At 38.8% G+C, this 17202-nt stretch overlaps 1 protein-coding gene across 1 annotated transcript in view; it reads right to left on the bottom strand.

Moving 5' to 3' along the window:
• Positions 1 to 17202, bottom strand: part of LOC126249251 (titin-like) — a 640870-nt gene that overhangs the window by 210342 nt on the left and 413326 nt on the right. The window contains exon 8 of the mRNA XM_049950908.1: positions 15494 to 15624. Coding sequence (XP_049806865.1) covers positions 15494 to 15624 — 131 coding nt within the window. The remainder of the gene's footprint in view (positions 1 to 15493; positions 15625 to 17202) is intronic.

Below are 17202 nucleotides of genomic sequence, written 5' to 3'. Positions count from 1 at the left end.
TCGTCAGGAAAGAGGGAAGGAGAGGGAAAGACGAAAGGATGTGGGTTTTTAGGGAGAGGGTAAGGAGTCATTCCAATCCCGGGAGCGGAAAGACTTACCTTAGGGGGAAAAAAGGATGGGTATACACTCGCACACACACACATATCCATAGGGATGTCCACCTAACCTTCCTAACCTTCGTAACCCACCTAACCTTCGTAACCTCTTAGTTCATCCCTATGAAATCCCCAAACCACCTTCCCTACCCTCTGGCTCCTACCCTTGTAACCGCCCCCGGTGTAAAACCTGTCCCATGCATCCTCCCACCACCACCTACTCCAGTCCTGTAACTCGGAAGGTGTACACGATCAAAGGCAGAGCCACGGGTGAAAGCACCCACGTGATTTACCAACTGACCTGCCTACACTGTGAAGCTTTCTATGTGGGAATGACCAGCAACAAACTGTCCATTCACATGAATGGACACAGGCAGACAGTGTTTGTTGGTAATGAGGATCACCCTGTGGCTAAGCATGCCTTGGTGCACGGCCAGCACATCTTGGCACAGTGTTACACCGTCTGGGTTATCTGGATACTTCCCACTAACACCAACCTGTCAGAACTCCGGAGATGGGAACTTGCCCTTCAGTATATCCTCTCTTCTCGTTATCCGCCAGGCCTCAATCTCCGCTAATTTCAATTTGCCGCCGCTCATACCTCACCTGTCTTTCAACAACATCTTTGCCTCTGTACTTCCGCCTCGACTGACATCTCTGCCCAAACTCTTTGCCTTTACAAATGTCTGCTTGTGTCTGTGTATGTGCAGATGGATATGTGTGTGTGTGCGAGTGTATACCCGTCCTTTTTCCCCCTAAGGTAAGTCTTTCCGCTCCCGGGATTGGAATGACTCCTTACCCTCTCCCTTAAAACCCACATCCTTTTGTCTTTCCCTCTCCTTCCCTCTTTCCTGACAAAGCAACCGTTGGTTGCGAAAGCTAGAATTTCATGTGTATGTTTGTGTTTGTTTGTGTTTCTATCGACCTGCCAGCACTTTCGTTCGGTAAGTCACATCATCTTTGTTTTTATATATATATATATATATATATATATATATATATATATATATATATATATATATATATATATATATATATTCCTTACTGTCATTTTTTGTTAACAACACTAGCTTATTCCCAAGAATAAGCAGCTTTCACTCGGTTACTACTCGGCAGAAATCTACGCTGCATTTGGACCGGACTTCCTTAACTCTTATGCAAAAAGGTGTGTGGTATACTGCTGCATCCATTTTCAATAAGCTACCACTCAAATTAAAAAATCTTAGCAGTAATTTATGCGCTTTCAAATCAACACTGAAGAGTTTCCTCATGGGTCACTCCTTCTATTCTGTCGAGGAGTTCCCTGAAAAATTAAGCTGATTCTTATTGTATTGTTGATTGTGTTTACTTAAACTTACAGACTCACTTTTTTCGAGTTCATAAACATTTATTTTTATCTGTTATTACTTTTATGTTGTAATTTTATGCACTGAAACGTTCCATGACCTTGGAGAGTTGGTCCTACGGAACTTGATGTGTAAATAAAAAAAATAAAACACGTTGCGCAACATACTTTAAGATGGGGTGGAGTGGTTCTTTGCCACCTTGTGCCTTTCAGATGCTCAAATGGTCTTGAATTCACACCATATAACAGGCAACCTCATAGAGTTGCTTTTGTTACCTGCTGAGAATAATTCAGACTCCATAACAAATTCTTCTATTCTTAAATGGGGCAGTACATGTTCCATCGGGCCACATTTGTAAATTTATTGCAATATTTGAATGGGAGTTCTATTTTATTACTTTGCAGCCATTCAGTAATATGAGAGCTATTTTTTTAACCTCCAGTCAGTCATGAAATAAAAACAACACTGAAAGTCTGATGAAACTTTGTGCAGTGTCTCTAGTATCCCCACTATTGTGTCACATCACACTTTAGTCCTGATTGCATATTGAGCATGTAAAGATGCCAAGATAATAGTGTCTCCCACCAAGTGTGAAGTCCTCATGAGGAGTTTTATCTAATTTCATGATGCCCACATAAAGTAACTGTCATGCATTTCCTTGTTCATGACAATTCTCGGCCACATACTGCAACAGAAACAAAGATGTTTCTGCTGTGTTCAACCACCCTCCATACAGCCAGGGTTTTGATCCCTCTAATTTTCATCACTTTGCTCATGTGGTCTGCTCGGCATGAGCACATTATTTTGGCACAGACAAACAACTGCAGACCACCACAGAGAAACGGTGGAAATCACAGATGGCTGCCTTCTATGAGGAGGGTATTAGAAAGTTGATGCCATGCTACAGCCAGTGCATAAGTCAGACTGGTAACTGTGTAGAGAAGTAGTTGGAAGGTATAGCTAATGTTCCAAATGAAACATTTTGGTTTTTCACTGTGGTTTCCACTTCACAACTAATTGAAGTTTGGGGACAAAAAGCCCTCGTAACATTTTCTCTGCACCAAAGAGGGAGCTGATGATACTGGACATATTATTATGTGATAAGAGGGTTGGTTGATTAGAATGACACGTTATGGAGTGATCTTTTTCAATGAGCATCCTGGACCACTCTTTTTAGCATCTTACATTCATATCAAAATGATAATCCTCACCACCATTTTGCACAAAAAAAGAAAAACTAACATTTTTCATGCAGCAAAGGATGAGTCATTATGAACTACATAATAATGTACTGTAAATTAACTATATCCAGTTCAGAAATGATTAATAGTTGCAGGACATGTATGGTCAATGTTTCATTAGATGTTACACTGCATCAGAATGCCACATATATATATATATATACTATTTGATCAAAAGTATCCAACACCCCTATGTAATGTGGAATTGACCACTAGATGTCATGAGAGGCAGACCAGCCAGTATAAGAGTAGAGTTGCAGTAACAACAAAATGAGTTGGTCAGGAGAACTCAGTGACTTCAAATTTGGACTGGGCATCAAATCCATTAGAGACATTTCAACCCTTCTACATCTACACAAGTTGATTGTTGGTGATGTGATTGTGAAGTGGATAATAAAGGAATGACTACAGCTACACCAAGACCAGGTATATCTCACATAATGATGAATGGGGATCATAAAACATTGCAGATTATGGTTGTAAAAGATCACATGAAATAAGCAAAAGGAATTACTCATGAGTTCCAAAAAGTTACCAGAAGTCCAGTCAGCACTACAATTATGTGTAAGGAGTTAAAAAGAATGGGATATGATTAGTTCCACATAAGCCACACATTTCTGTAGTCAATGCTGAGTGATGTTCTAGGTCTTATAAAGAGTGACATCACTGCACATTAACTGACTGTAATTGAGTCATTTGGATGATGAATCACCTTACACCTTGGGCAATTTGATGAGAAGGGTCTAGGTTTGGTGAATGCTTGGAGAATGTTACCTGCCATCATGTGTAATGCCAACAGTGAAGTATGGAAGAGCTGATGTTATGGAATGGTGATGTTTTTCATGGTTATGGTGTGTTACCCTTATAGTTCTTAAGAAAATGCTAAATGCAGAAAGTCATGACGTTTTTACTGCATTATGTACTGCTTACATTACGGGAAAAGTTCAGAGACGATGATTGTATCAGCATATCATGTCAGCATGTCATGTCATTAAGCAGCATCTGTGAGCCAATTGTGTGTGATAAACAACATTCCTGAAATGGATTGGCCTGCTCAGAGTTTCAAACTGAGTTCAATGGAAGATCTTTGGAATGAGTTACAAAGTCGACTTCACTCCAGACCCAAGCATCCAACATCACTCACTACCATGTATGGTTTTGGATCTGGAGGAAGAATAGGCTGCCATTCCTCCAGAGATATATATGCACCTCACTGAAAGTGTCCCCCCGCAAAGCACAAGTCATCATAAAGGCAAATATCCATTGTAGCATATAATTGGTGTCCAGATGCTTTTGATTAGATAGTGGGTGTACTGAGTCACTTCATGAGTTGTAAAGAAATATTTTAAATATTTTGTTCATTAATATTCTTGACTTTTAAATCCAAAGCATTAAGATCAAATTAATCAAACAGCATGTACTAAACAGTCCCTCCAGATGTGGATCTAAATGATAGTTTGGTATAGCCAACATCTGACGTGCCACCAAGTTCATCATTCCAGTAAATAATTTATTACTGTTGACCTGCTTGCGTCAAGTTGGTGTACATAGCTTAGAAAAGAATAAATGATGAGCAGTTCTTAATAAATCAATAAAAGGACAAAAAGTTTGAGTGTAGCATTTTTTTTTCATTTTTTAAACTTGATTGAGACAGTGGTCTATTTGATAATGACACAGTGATGATGAAACACATTTTGTAACACAGCAACACATGACCAAACAATATAATACCAGTCATCTCAGGAGTCCCACAAGGATCAACTGTATGGGAGGATGAATCGTAGGCCCAACCCTCCTTATTCTTGTTCTTAATTGCTACCCAGAAATTGTACCATCGATGTTCCTGTATTAATTGCCAACAACACAAACATACTCTCTTAGAACATTTTGCCACAGCAGATGAAAGTTAACTAAGCTGACAGTGGTAAAATTTCTTGTACTCGCTCCATGATAACATCCTGCTCAACATGGATATAACCACTCATATGACCTTCTGCCCATCAAAGAACCATATAATATATATAAAACCAATAATTATTGAAAATAAAGCTATTGAACAGGATAGTCACACTAAATTCATTGGGCTGTGGATAGATGATGCATTACAGTGGAATATTCACAGAGATAAATTATTAAGCAAATCAATTAGCCTCTGCTATACTCTTAGAGAGCTCACTCAAAGGGTGACTTGACTACCAAAGAACTGTTTCCTCTGTTCAGGTCAACTTTGTCATCTCATATGGTATTTCTTTATGGGAATTAACAAACATAGAAATATGGCTCTGAGGGAAAAAAGTGAAGATCATGATGTGATTCCCATGATATGCAGCAACTATGCCAATTTTTAAATAAATTTTACCTGTCTCATGCAAATATATATCAGACACCATTTCATTTGCTAATACAAATTATCTCAATCTGTCTGGAAGAAATGATGATATGCAGATGACACGTGCATACTACTGGACTCAGACTCAGTGACTGCCATGAGAGTTTGAAGCACACAGCACTTCATAATAAATTGTCCTCCTCAGTCAAAAATAACAAGAATTTGCTCATTAAGAATGCCACCAGTATACTGCCCCAACATTGATTTTATTTGGATACAGAATACGTTGAGACCAATTCATGACAAATTAAATTAAACTTAAATTTTCCTTGCAGCAACAACTAACTTTAAATTACTTATTCTGTTGTGTTTACTGGTTTGTTTTAATAATTGAGATCAATTTATATACAATTTAATGCTATAAACTGAACTGTAACAATTGCAACTTTCAATTAATTCTTATGTTGATGTGGCACAACATACCCTGACCTCTGCATACTGTTACTTTGTATAAATAAATTGCTACAGCTCATAAATATTTGAAGAAAAATGTTTCCATAGCTATCAGCTGCAGACATTCAGCTTTACTCTTGACCAGTTTTGGTTTTTACAGCCATCATCACTGGAAGACTAAACAACAAATACGGAAAACATATCTAGTATACACAGATGAAAACAACAAAAAATCGTACTCTGTACTTACAAAACAGTACATTAGATGGGTAAAAAAATGCATACTACACACACATGACTTATTACCATACCAAATAAGATGTCTTACATTATTACGTGAAATACATATGCATTAGCCAATGTCATAAATCACACTGACAGGTTGCAGAAAGACTAATATTAGTTAATAGGTGAGTGTAATCAGAGGCACATGTAACCTAAGATCACCAAAGACAAATGCAGAAGAGTAAAAACATGTGAAGATCTGAAAAATAGTCATTACAGAAAGTGAAAGAGTACAACTAATAAAAGACTAATGCTGCTGTTGCTATCAGTGAAACAATATACACCTGAATATACAGATTGATTCATAAAGATATGCAAATATTTTAACATGTTATTCTACAAGTAAAACTAAAGAAAAATGTTTGTATAAACATAGGTCCACAAATGTTTTTCGCGGAGTTATGGCTAATAAAAGATTTTGCTTGGAATTAAGCAACTTCACTAATATGAAGCCATCGCAAAACTGTACGAGGTTAAAGTATAACATAATTTCCATTTATTTTATTGTTATTGGTCTGTTGAATGTAATAAAACATGCCCCAGACGTGTATATGCAGTAGTTTTCCAGAACTTCCAGAGAAGCAAAAAAGTAAATTCATAAAATTTTTAATTCATTAACTACATAGCCCATTTTTTTTTTTTAAATTCCAGACAATTTCACAAAGCTTTCAACAGAAGTTGTAGAGAATTTAATTTTAGTATTAATAAAAGCAGATTATCTGACACATTCACACAGTTTCAGTTAATGTTATTACCATCATTTATCCAAAATTAAGTTCCATTGAAAACTTTGTGCAACTGTCTGGAATTTAAAAAACAAATTGGGCCAAGAAGTAAATAAATTAAAAATTTTATGAATTTACTTCTTTGCTTCTCTGGATGTTCTGGAAAACTACTGCAGATACACATCTGGAATATGTTTTATTAGATTCAACGGACCAATAACAACAAAATAAATGGAAATTGTGCTCTACTTTAACCTCATACACTTTTGCGATGGCTTCATGTTAGCAAAGTTGCTAAAGTTCAGGCAAAATATTTTATTAGCCATAACTCCATAACTAAACATTTGTGGACCTATGTTTATATAAACATTTTTCTTTAGTTTTACTTGCAGAATAACATTTTAAAATATTTGCATACCTTTGTGAATCACTCTGCAGTATAAGGAGAACAAGTCTAAATGACACTACATCATAAAATATTTCAACTAAACAAATCATACAAATGATGTCTTCTAAGATATGTGTTTTTGGTATTATTATAATAATAATAATATTATACACTGAGGTGACAAAAGTCAAGGGATAATGATATGCACATATATAGATGGCGGGAGCACCGCTTACACAAGGTATAAAAGGGCAGTGTATTGACAAAGCTGTCATTTTTACTAAGATGATTCATGTGAAAAGGTGTCCAATGTGTTTATGGCCACATAACAGGAATTAACAGACTTTGAATGTGGAATGGTAGTTGGAGCTAGACACACGGTACATTCCATTTCAGAACTCATTAGGGAAGTCAATATTCTGAGATCCACAGTGTCAAGAGTGTGTCAAGAGTACGAAATTTCAGGTAGTACCTCTCATCAGGGACATGGCTGATGGCTTTCACTTAACAACCGAGAGCAGTGGCGCTTGCACAGAGTTGTCAGTACTAACAGATAAGCAACACTGCATGAACTAACTGCATAAATCAATGTGGGATATGCAACAAATCAATGTGGGATGTACAAAAAATGTATCCGTTAGGACAGTGTAGCGAAGTTGGGCAATAATGGGCTATGGCAGCAAATGACTGATGCCAATGCCTTTGCTGACAGCACAACATTGCCTGCAGTGCCTCTCATGGGCTTGTGATCATACTGGTTGGACCCTAGATGACTGGACAACTGTGACCTGGTTATACGAGTCCAGATTTCAGTTGGTAAGAGCTGATGGTAGGGTTCGTGTGCGACACAGACCCCATGAAGCCATGGACCAAATTGTCAACAAGGCACTGTGCAAGCTGGTGGTGGCTCCAGAATGGTGTGAGCTGTGTTTACATGGAATTGACTGGGTCCTCTGGGCCAACTGAACTGATCATTGACTGGAAATGGTTATGTTTGGCTACCTGGAGACCATTTTTGGCCATTCATGGACTTCATGTTCCCAAAAAATGATGAAATTTTTATGGTGACATTGAGCCATATCACAGGGCCATAATTGTTCATGATATGTTTCAAAAACATTCCGGAAAATCGGAGTTAATGGTCTGTCCACCCAGATTGCCTGATATGGATCCCATTGAACATGTATGGTACCTGATCTGGAGATCCTGCACTAGCAACACTTTCACAATTATGGATGGCTATAGAGGCAGCATGGCTCAATATTTCTGCAGAGAACTTCCAATGACTAGTTGAGTCCAGGCCACATCGAGATGCTGCACTATGCTGGGCAAAAGGATGTCCAACACAATACCAGGAGGTATTCCCTGACTTCTGTCACCTCAGTGTATAAAGACATTTGTACGTGGTAATTACAATCAATGAGCTTGTCATACAAGTTAGGTTGGTTAGCATGTTTTTTTTATGATGTAGCATCATTTAGGCATGTTCTACTTAAGCTGTACTCAACTTATGTCATTTATTGATAGTAACCACAACATGTTGTCAATACTGAACCAGTCTTGTGTCAACTGAAGTCACTGACATTTTCTAATGACTACATTGCACATCCTCATGTGTTTTTACACTCTTTTGTGATCTTACATTACATGTTATTTTGATGACATTTATGTATTAACTGTCAGTAGTTTTTATGCAACCTGTCTGTGTGATTTATGACATTGATTAAATTATGTGTATTTTATAGACCACTCTGAGACCATCCATCGTATTTGGTATGCTAATGAGTCATGTAGACTTATGAGTAGTGTGTAATTTTAATCCCTCTGATGTAAGCACTGAGTATGATTTTAATGTACATAAGTAAAATTCTTATATTTTTCATGGTTTTTGTCCATGTATATTACAGACGTTTTTGTCTACTTGTTGTTTAGTCTTCCAGTGAGGTTTGGTTGTAAAAATTGAAACCAGTAGCAAATAAAGTTGACTGCCAGGCACTTAATTTTGAATTGGAGTGATCATGTAAATTTAGATGTGTAGCTGATAGCTATAAAAATGTATTTATGCTTCACAGAATATATTTCCCTGTATGTAAGAACTGTTGTAACAAAAAGATATATGCTTTCTCAAGTTTTGTTTTACTGTGTATCCAATATCATGGACATGTTTTGTCAATTAAAAAATAAATATTTATGTATGTGAAAATTCATCAATGTAAATACTTTTGAATGAAAGGAGACCACTCACCGAAAAGGAGAAGCATTGATTTGTTGATAGGAACGAACAAAAAGTAGAAAAACTTGCTAGCTTTTGGATTAATTCTTGAGCTGGAGTAAAATACACACAAAAAACACACACATGCACATACAAACACACACATTTGTAGTTATTCCCGATCATGGTGCCAGATGGAAAAACAATGCCAGAGCTGCATTTCGGCAGGTGGACTGTGTTGTGGTGGGTGTTGGGTCAGGTGGGGTTATTAGAGGGACAGGGAGTTGTGAGGCAGGGAGAGGGATTGAGGGTGGGTGGCTAGTGGCTCAGGGTTTGCTGGCTAGGAATGTGGCAGTAGGGGTGGCAGGTACATGGGCTAGGCATACGGTGCACAGTTGTTGTAGCTGGTGGAGTGTGGCGCATGCTGAATGTGACTTGGAGACATGAAATGGGAGGGGCTGACAGGATGGAAGAAGCAGAAATCTTTGGGTAGAGAGTGTGGGGTCAGAGGGTTACCAGATATTGTGGCCAGGGTAATTACAGGAGTGACAAATGTGTTGCAAAGATAACTCCCATCAGCATAGTTCAGAGAAGCTGGTGGTGGAGAGAAGGGTCCAAATGGCCCAGGTTGCGAAGTAGCAACTGAAATTGAAAGAGTTGTGTTCAGCTGCATGTTGTGACACTGAGTGGTGTACTTTGTTCTTGGCAACAGTTTGGTGGTGGCCATTCATCCTGCTGGACAGCTCGTTTGTAGTGATACCAACACAAAAAGTTGTGCAGTGTTTGCAGCAGAGATGGGGTATGACATGGCTTCTTTCACAGTTGATCTGGCCTGTAACGGGGTAGGACAGGATAAGCTTGTGACTCCTGCCTTGGGGCACCACTATCTGTAAACATCCATCCTACTGACAATGAAACCCCAATCAACCCTCATAGCATCCAGACCCTGCCTAGCTGACTTTTCAAATTTACCATATCCTCCAGAACTTCCTTCCAATGCTCCACAAAACCCAGACCCCAAGCAAACACAAAACACTGTTGTTAACCTTTCCACTGAACACCTCAGTCTGCAGAAGTTTCAGTCCAATCCAAAGGCCTCACCTTCAGCCCCACACAAGACCTACTCCCCTTCTCCCGATTCCTACAGTGGAAACACTTCTTAGCCACCAATCCCTCCAACTAAAACCTACCTAGTCCCAACATTACCTCGCCTGTCCCACTTCATACTACCACCCCACTGTGACCCTCCTACCCCCCCCCCCCACCCACCTCCCACCCAACCATCCCCTGGTAACCTTCCAGGAATTCCTCACCTCCAACTTGGTCTCACCATCCTCTCGAAGGGCCCTTCCCAAGAACACTAACCTTTCAGCAGAAGAAAGGACAGTCATGCAGAACCTGAAAACATATTCTGATCTAATCATCCTCCCTGCAGACAAATGTTCCATCACTGTCATGATGAATCACATTGACCACCTGACACTGCCTCTGCCAACTGTCCGACTCTCCCACCTACAAGTTCTGCCATAGTGATCCCATCCCAGAAGTCCAACATAACCTCCAATCTCTACTGCTAACTATAGGCCCTTCCCAGAACCTCTCCCCCTTGTCCACCTCTCTCCTGACCCCAATGACACCCACAAACCCACCTTCTATATGCTTCCATAAATACACAAACTCAACAATCTAGGACAACCATTGTAGCTGACTGTTGTGCTCCCACTGAAGAAATTTCTGCTCTTATTGACCAACACCTCCAACCAACTGCCCAAAACCTAGCCTCCCACATTAAAGATACTAACAACTTTTTTCACTGGCTCTCCACAATCCCCACCCATTTACCTACAGGATCCCTACTTATCAGTGTTGATGCCAACTCCTTATACACCAACATCCCTTATGCTCATGGCCTTTCAGCTATTCAACACTACCTCTCCAACAACCTTCAGATTACAAACCCACTACCTTATTCCTTATACACCTCACCAACTACATCCTGACTCACAACTACTTTTCTTTGAAGGGAAAATATACAAAGAGATCTGAGGCATGGTCATGGGCATCCACTTGACACCCTCCTATGCCTGCTTGTTTATGGACCATCTAGAGAAAACCTTTCTGGCCTCCAATAACTCCAATACTCTAGTCTGGTTCTAATTAATTGATGGTATCTTAATGATCTGAATCCAGAGCCAAACCACTCTACCCTCATTCCCTCCTCACTTTCTGTCCCATCTGCTTTACCTAGTCACCCTCAACCCAATGTGCCACCTTCCTGGTTATTGACCTCCATCTCTCTGGTAACTCTATCCACATCTCTCTCCACATTAAACCCGCTAACCACCAAAAGTACTTGCAAATTGACAGCTGCCATCCCTTACACACCAAAAAATCCCTCCTATACAGCCTAGCCATCTGTAAATGATGTATCTGCAATGATGACAACTCCCTTGCCCAGTATGCTGAAGGCCCCATTAAAGCATTCCCACACAGCCACTACTGCCCAAACCTAGACCACAAACAAATTTCTCATGCCATATTCTCACACAACCCCAATCCTGCCAGCACTACCACAAGTATCAGCTACAAAGGAGTGCCCCCTTTGTCACTGAATATCACCCTAGACTGAAAGAACTGAACCATATCCATCATCAGGGATTTTACCCTAGCACTAATAAGGATAACTCTAAAATAAAGCTAGTATTCTTTCTTTTTGTGTATGCCTATTGATGACTCTGATTTTTGGTGAGTGGTCTCCTCTAATCCAAAAGTACTTACATTCTACCTGAACTTTCGTTCAACAAAAATTTACCAATGTATTATTAGCACAGATTTTTACTTAGAGTGCATAAAGCAACTAAATACAGAGTAACTGTGTTCATCACACACTGGACTCGGGGAATGGGTAATTTTACTGTATACAATTAAGTCCTATGAAAAAGAGTGTCATTCTTCTAAAATCAAGCATCCAGAAGCTCATGAGGTAGTAAAACTCTCCTTTTCAGGACAACCATGCAATGTATTTGAACTCTCAATAAGAACTGTGATTGCATCACACATGTGGAAGTATTTATGATATTGTCTAAAAAATGTGGTGCCACACCAAAGTTAGCAACAAGCAACAATACCACAGACATTAGCAATGTCTCACTGCAATCTGCAATGATCAATGGGAGGTGCTCCTGAAGAAACACTCTCTCTCAACACCACAGTGCCATCACACAGAGGTTGTTATAGAGCTGAGCATGAACTTGGTCTGTCTCAGTTCATGACCTGTAATAAAGCAGTCAGCATCATCTAGTTAGGACAACAGTGCTATTCAAGTCTGAAATGGAACTGTACTTCAAGAGAAGAGTATGTAATTGGATGCAGCAAGTGATGCTTTGCTGTTTGAAGACAGTTGTAAATATTCAATGCACTCCAGTTGCAGTGGATTGTATAAAGTTAAGTAAATCTCTTTATCATTCTTGTAATAAAGTAAACTAATGTGTCATATGTTGTAGTTCCAATCAGCCATCTCCCAGAACAATCAAAGAACCCACAGTTATGACTGTACAATTGTACTTTCATCATGTCATAACAGTATAAATAGTAGTAATAACAATAATAATAACAATTTACTGATAGATGACAGCACTACTGTACATCAGAGGTGTGTGTTGTGGCTAGAGTGTTTTGTTTGTGCATACATAAACAAGCAGGTCTGAAATTGCTGTCCAGTTTGCACAATACTGCCACTGCTGCAACTGACAGTGCTGTTTTATGACATGAATCCCTAGATCGCTGCTGACATTCTCATCGAATTTTTGCATAGTGACACCTGTGTACCTACAACAACAGAAATAACTGAAGATGACAGAAAGTGTGCAGCATTCGTACTGGACGTGACTGGTCAGTGGAAGGTGTTAAATTTCACCATAGGGGAAACATTACATATCAATGAGATCACACCAGATGGAGCAGAATCATTCATTTTTGTCCAAGTATATGGACAAGAGTCAATGTCTTTGATATTGCCACCAGGAGAGTCCTCAAATGATGGAAATGATGAAATACCATAAAAGGAGAAAAGGGCATTGTTTTCCTCAACAAACAATAAAATCAAAATGCTGAAATATTAGCTTAATGCCAAAAAGCAGCTGAAGTCAGCTCAAATATTTGTACATTGGTGTCTGTGATGAAAAACAGATTCCTCACCAGATGTCCTGCATGATGTATGTTGTTTCAGTGGAAACAGTGGTGGGGAAGTGGAGAGAATAATGTCTGTAAAAGATAGGTACAAATATATTATGATACACGTGCTGGAGATCTTCAAAGAGCATTGCTGGAAGGGATGATGTCTTCATGATGTAGACATGTAATTGTGGGCAAAAAGAAAAGCAAGGTAGTTAAATTTCCCAAGCTTTGATGCACATGACAGTTGAGTATTGCACTGGAAGCATAAAAATAGTATTATAAGTTGTAAAGTCAAATATTTTGTTGCAGTGAAAATGTACCAGAACAGAAATGACATAAAAAACAGTAGAGAGGACTGGTAACAAACAAATCACATATTCATGACAGCCTACACAGATGTACATATCTAGTGCTCATGAAAGTTGATTCAACAACAATATGACTGTGGGCTGCACTCGCTTGAAGCTAGAGGATCTACAGATACTGTAGGGATTGTACAATCTATTCACGTGACCTCACATACATACACAGTTATTCCATTGCTTCCACAGACAGCCAAATTTGCTCCAGAGTTGTCTGTAGTTCTTCAAGAGCCTCTTTCTTTGAGTGCTTATATATGTCAGTCAATGTCTGCAGCACTGAATTTAATTGTCCACTCTCATTCCTCTGGCAAAATGACCAAAGAACTGTTCAGGACATTTCTACAAAAAGTGATAGTGAAACAAAAAACCAGTGGAGAAAAATGTCTGCTAATACTGGTTCCCTACAGGCTTCACAAAGATGGCAGTGTTCTTCATTGCCTGCACATACAAAATAACCTGCCAGAAGACAAAATCACAATTCATGTAATTCCAGCAAACACAACCTCCATTCGTCAACTGCTTGATCTTCATTTCTTCAAAATGTAAAAGCTAATGATTTATAAAATCGCTGATGCTGGTCAAGGTTCTTCAGAAGAGATTAATCGACAACAATGGAATAACCTACTTAAGCTGCAGTCCCTCTCATGAAATCAGTTGTGTTCTACACTTTTCTATAATTCTCACCATCACAACTTAATGATGGCTAAACTCATTGACAAACCCAGATCCTTTGAATATTGATACAGTTCTGTTTCAGAAAGTTCCATTCTGCAATCTACAGGTTGGATGCACAAATATGGGATTCATCAAATGTGCTTGGTGTACAAAAGTAATTTGTTTCACACACTTCTTGGTATGCAACCACTATTGTGAAACCATCATTCCAGAATGAACAATACTGTGTTTGTGTGTGTGGTAATGTTTGTATTGATTCCTGAACATTATGAACTTACTATTATTCTTATTATTTTGTTTATAATTATTATCATTATTAATGTTATTGCTGTTGTTACTGTTCCTACTTCTGCTTGTGTGATGTTGTGGTTCCTTTATTCTTCCAATTGTTAATGTTTATTCTGTGAAACTACAGATGTTCTCTATAGGTTTGCTACTTTCAAATAAATGAAGCAAAAGCAGACTGTAAGTACAACATTGCTATAAACTATGAACAGGCCTTTTACATGGCAGAAACATGTTGTCCCATATGACAGTTTCACACTTACTACAGTACAAAACTGGCATGACTAGGGCTGAAACCCAGGACCCTTGATACAAGAAACTAATGCTCTACCAACTTCTCATGGGAGCTCTATACAACAAATGCTCACAGTTACACCTTCCCTATGCTCTTTAGGGCAGGAGTTACTTATTACTTACCATTTATGCACATTCTCCTGGATGTCAGCACAAAGCACAAACTATATCAGAGTTTTGGTTGATGCTCTGTTAATATACGATGTTTAGTACTGATCTGTCTGTCTGAAATCTGGAGACTTGGATGTTAGAAGCAGTTGCACTATGTAGTAAACACAGCCTTCTAAATTTCCCACATGTGCAGCATTTGGTATATAGCCATCTCATTCACACCCCTGCCGGAATAGCTCAGTGGTGGGGAAAGCTGGGGTGCTGGGAAAACTTAGCTGCACTTGTGGAGAGTGAGTGCACTCCAAGAGCACAAACCTTGGCCAGGCCTGCTTTAGATGATATTACTTTTATAAATGGCTCAAAGACATTGGGGTATGCAACAAAAAACACTACATGCATTGCAAGTTGTTATCATTGTTCCCATGAAACAAAAAAAAGTTGAATTAAAGATCTAGATGTAAATCACAGTAAAACATAAACTTTATCAAAAATCAGAAATTACAAAAAGAAAGTTACCTTGGTGTTGTAGAAGCCAAAGACAGTGCAGACAATGAACTTCGGCGTGATACTTGTTCCCAAAGAGTCATTTGCTTGCTGTACAGTTCTGCAATGTGCTGAGGTACTAACTCAGTTCCCCATCCACGATGCTGTAAAGTGATTTATTACTTGTAAGCATACAATATTTTTCTCTTTTTTATGGAGAACAATGTTCTTTGTTTTATTACAAATGACTAAAGTTCAAGTTCAAAAGATGTATTCCATGCCCAAAAGCTACACATCACTTTCTTCCAAGAAATTACAATTTTGATCATTCAACATTTTCAGAACTGAGAAACTCTGCAAAAAATTGTATTTTCCCCTTGTGTGTACATTCTAAATTTTGATAGTTAAATTTTCTCAATAATGATTCCATACAGCTGTGCAATTTTCAGAGATAATTACATTTTGTTAATCTCATCATTTCCAAATGACCTTGGCATTCCTTTAAACTACATTTCAGTTTATAAGTTAATGCATTAAGTGTCACAAGTACTTGTGGCATCTTCAAGATGAGAGCAGTTATACTTAAAATAGTGATGCTGGCTCAAAGCTTGCAACATTTTACATTTTCTGTTAAACATAATTTCATGTTTCTACTCATTTCATATCAGAATCTACCTTTAATGACCTCACTGTGAACAGAATTTTAAACAATAATCTTCATTTCTCTTTCCTTATATTGGTTGTTAGTTTTACAGTGAATCATAATACACTCTATGTGTGTGTGTGTGGGGGGGGGGGGGGGGGGGGTTCAATGCACCATGAAGGAATTATCCAAATGGGATAGAAATTGGTAGATGTTATGTACATGTACACTCAAACAAATTATTACAGTTTCAGAAAAATTTGATGATTTATTCAAGAGAAAGAGCTACACAAATTCAACAACTCAATAATGTGTTGGTCCACCTGTGGCCCTTATGCAAGCAGTTATTCAGCTTGACATTGATTAATAGAATCGTTTGATGTCCTCCTGAGAGATTTTGTGCCAATTTCTGTCTAACTGATGAGTCAGATCATCAAAATCCTGAGCTGGTTGGAGGGCCATGCCCATAATAATACAATTGTTTGCAATTAGGAAGAGCTTGCCAAAGTAGGGTTTGGCAAGCATGAAGACAAGCAGCAGAAACTCTCACCGTGGGCAGGTGGGCATTATTTTGCAGAAATGTAAGCCCAGGATGCTTTGCCATGAATGGCAACAACATGGGGTATAGAACATTGCCAATGTACCACTGTGCTGCAAGGGTGCCACGGATGACAACCAAAAGGGTCCTACTATGAAATGAAATTGCATCACAAGCCATCACTCCTGGCTGTCAGGTCATACAGCAGGCAGCAGTCAAGTTGGTATACCACTACTAATTTGGACATCTCCAGAGAAATCTCCACTGCTCATCGGAGCTCAGTTCAAAGTGGGGTTAATCACTAAATACAATTATACTCCAGTCAATGAGACTCCAGGCCAAATGTGCATGACACCAATGTAAATGGGCTAGTTGGTGTACAGAGGTCAACAGTAGTCAGCACAAGGGGCACCGTGAGGTCAGCCTCATTTCTGTGAGACACCTATTAATGGTCCTTATGGTCAATGAAGCACTAGTTGCATGTTAGATTAATGATAATGATGAATCCAGGGCTCTGACTGCCACTCTGATGATTGCTAAGCTCTCAAGTTCTGCATCTTT

This window comes from Schistocerca nitens, chromosome 3 (assembly GCF_023898315.1).
Source record: "Schistocerca nitens isolate TAMUIC-IGC-003100 chromosome 3, iqSchNite1.1, whole genome shotgun sequence".
In the NCBI taxonomy this organism is placed as follows: domain Eukaryota; kingdom Metazoa; phylum Arthropoda; class Insecta; order Orthoptera; family Acrididae; genus Schistocerca; species Schistocerca nitens.
Note: the sequence above shows the minus strand (reverse complement) of the source record. Positions and strands in the feature narration are given on the sequence as shown.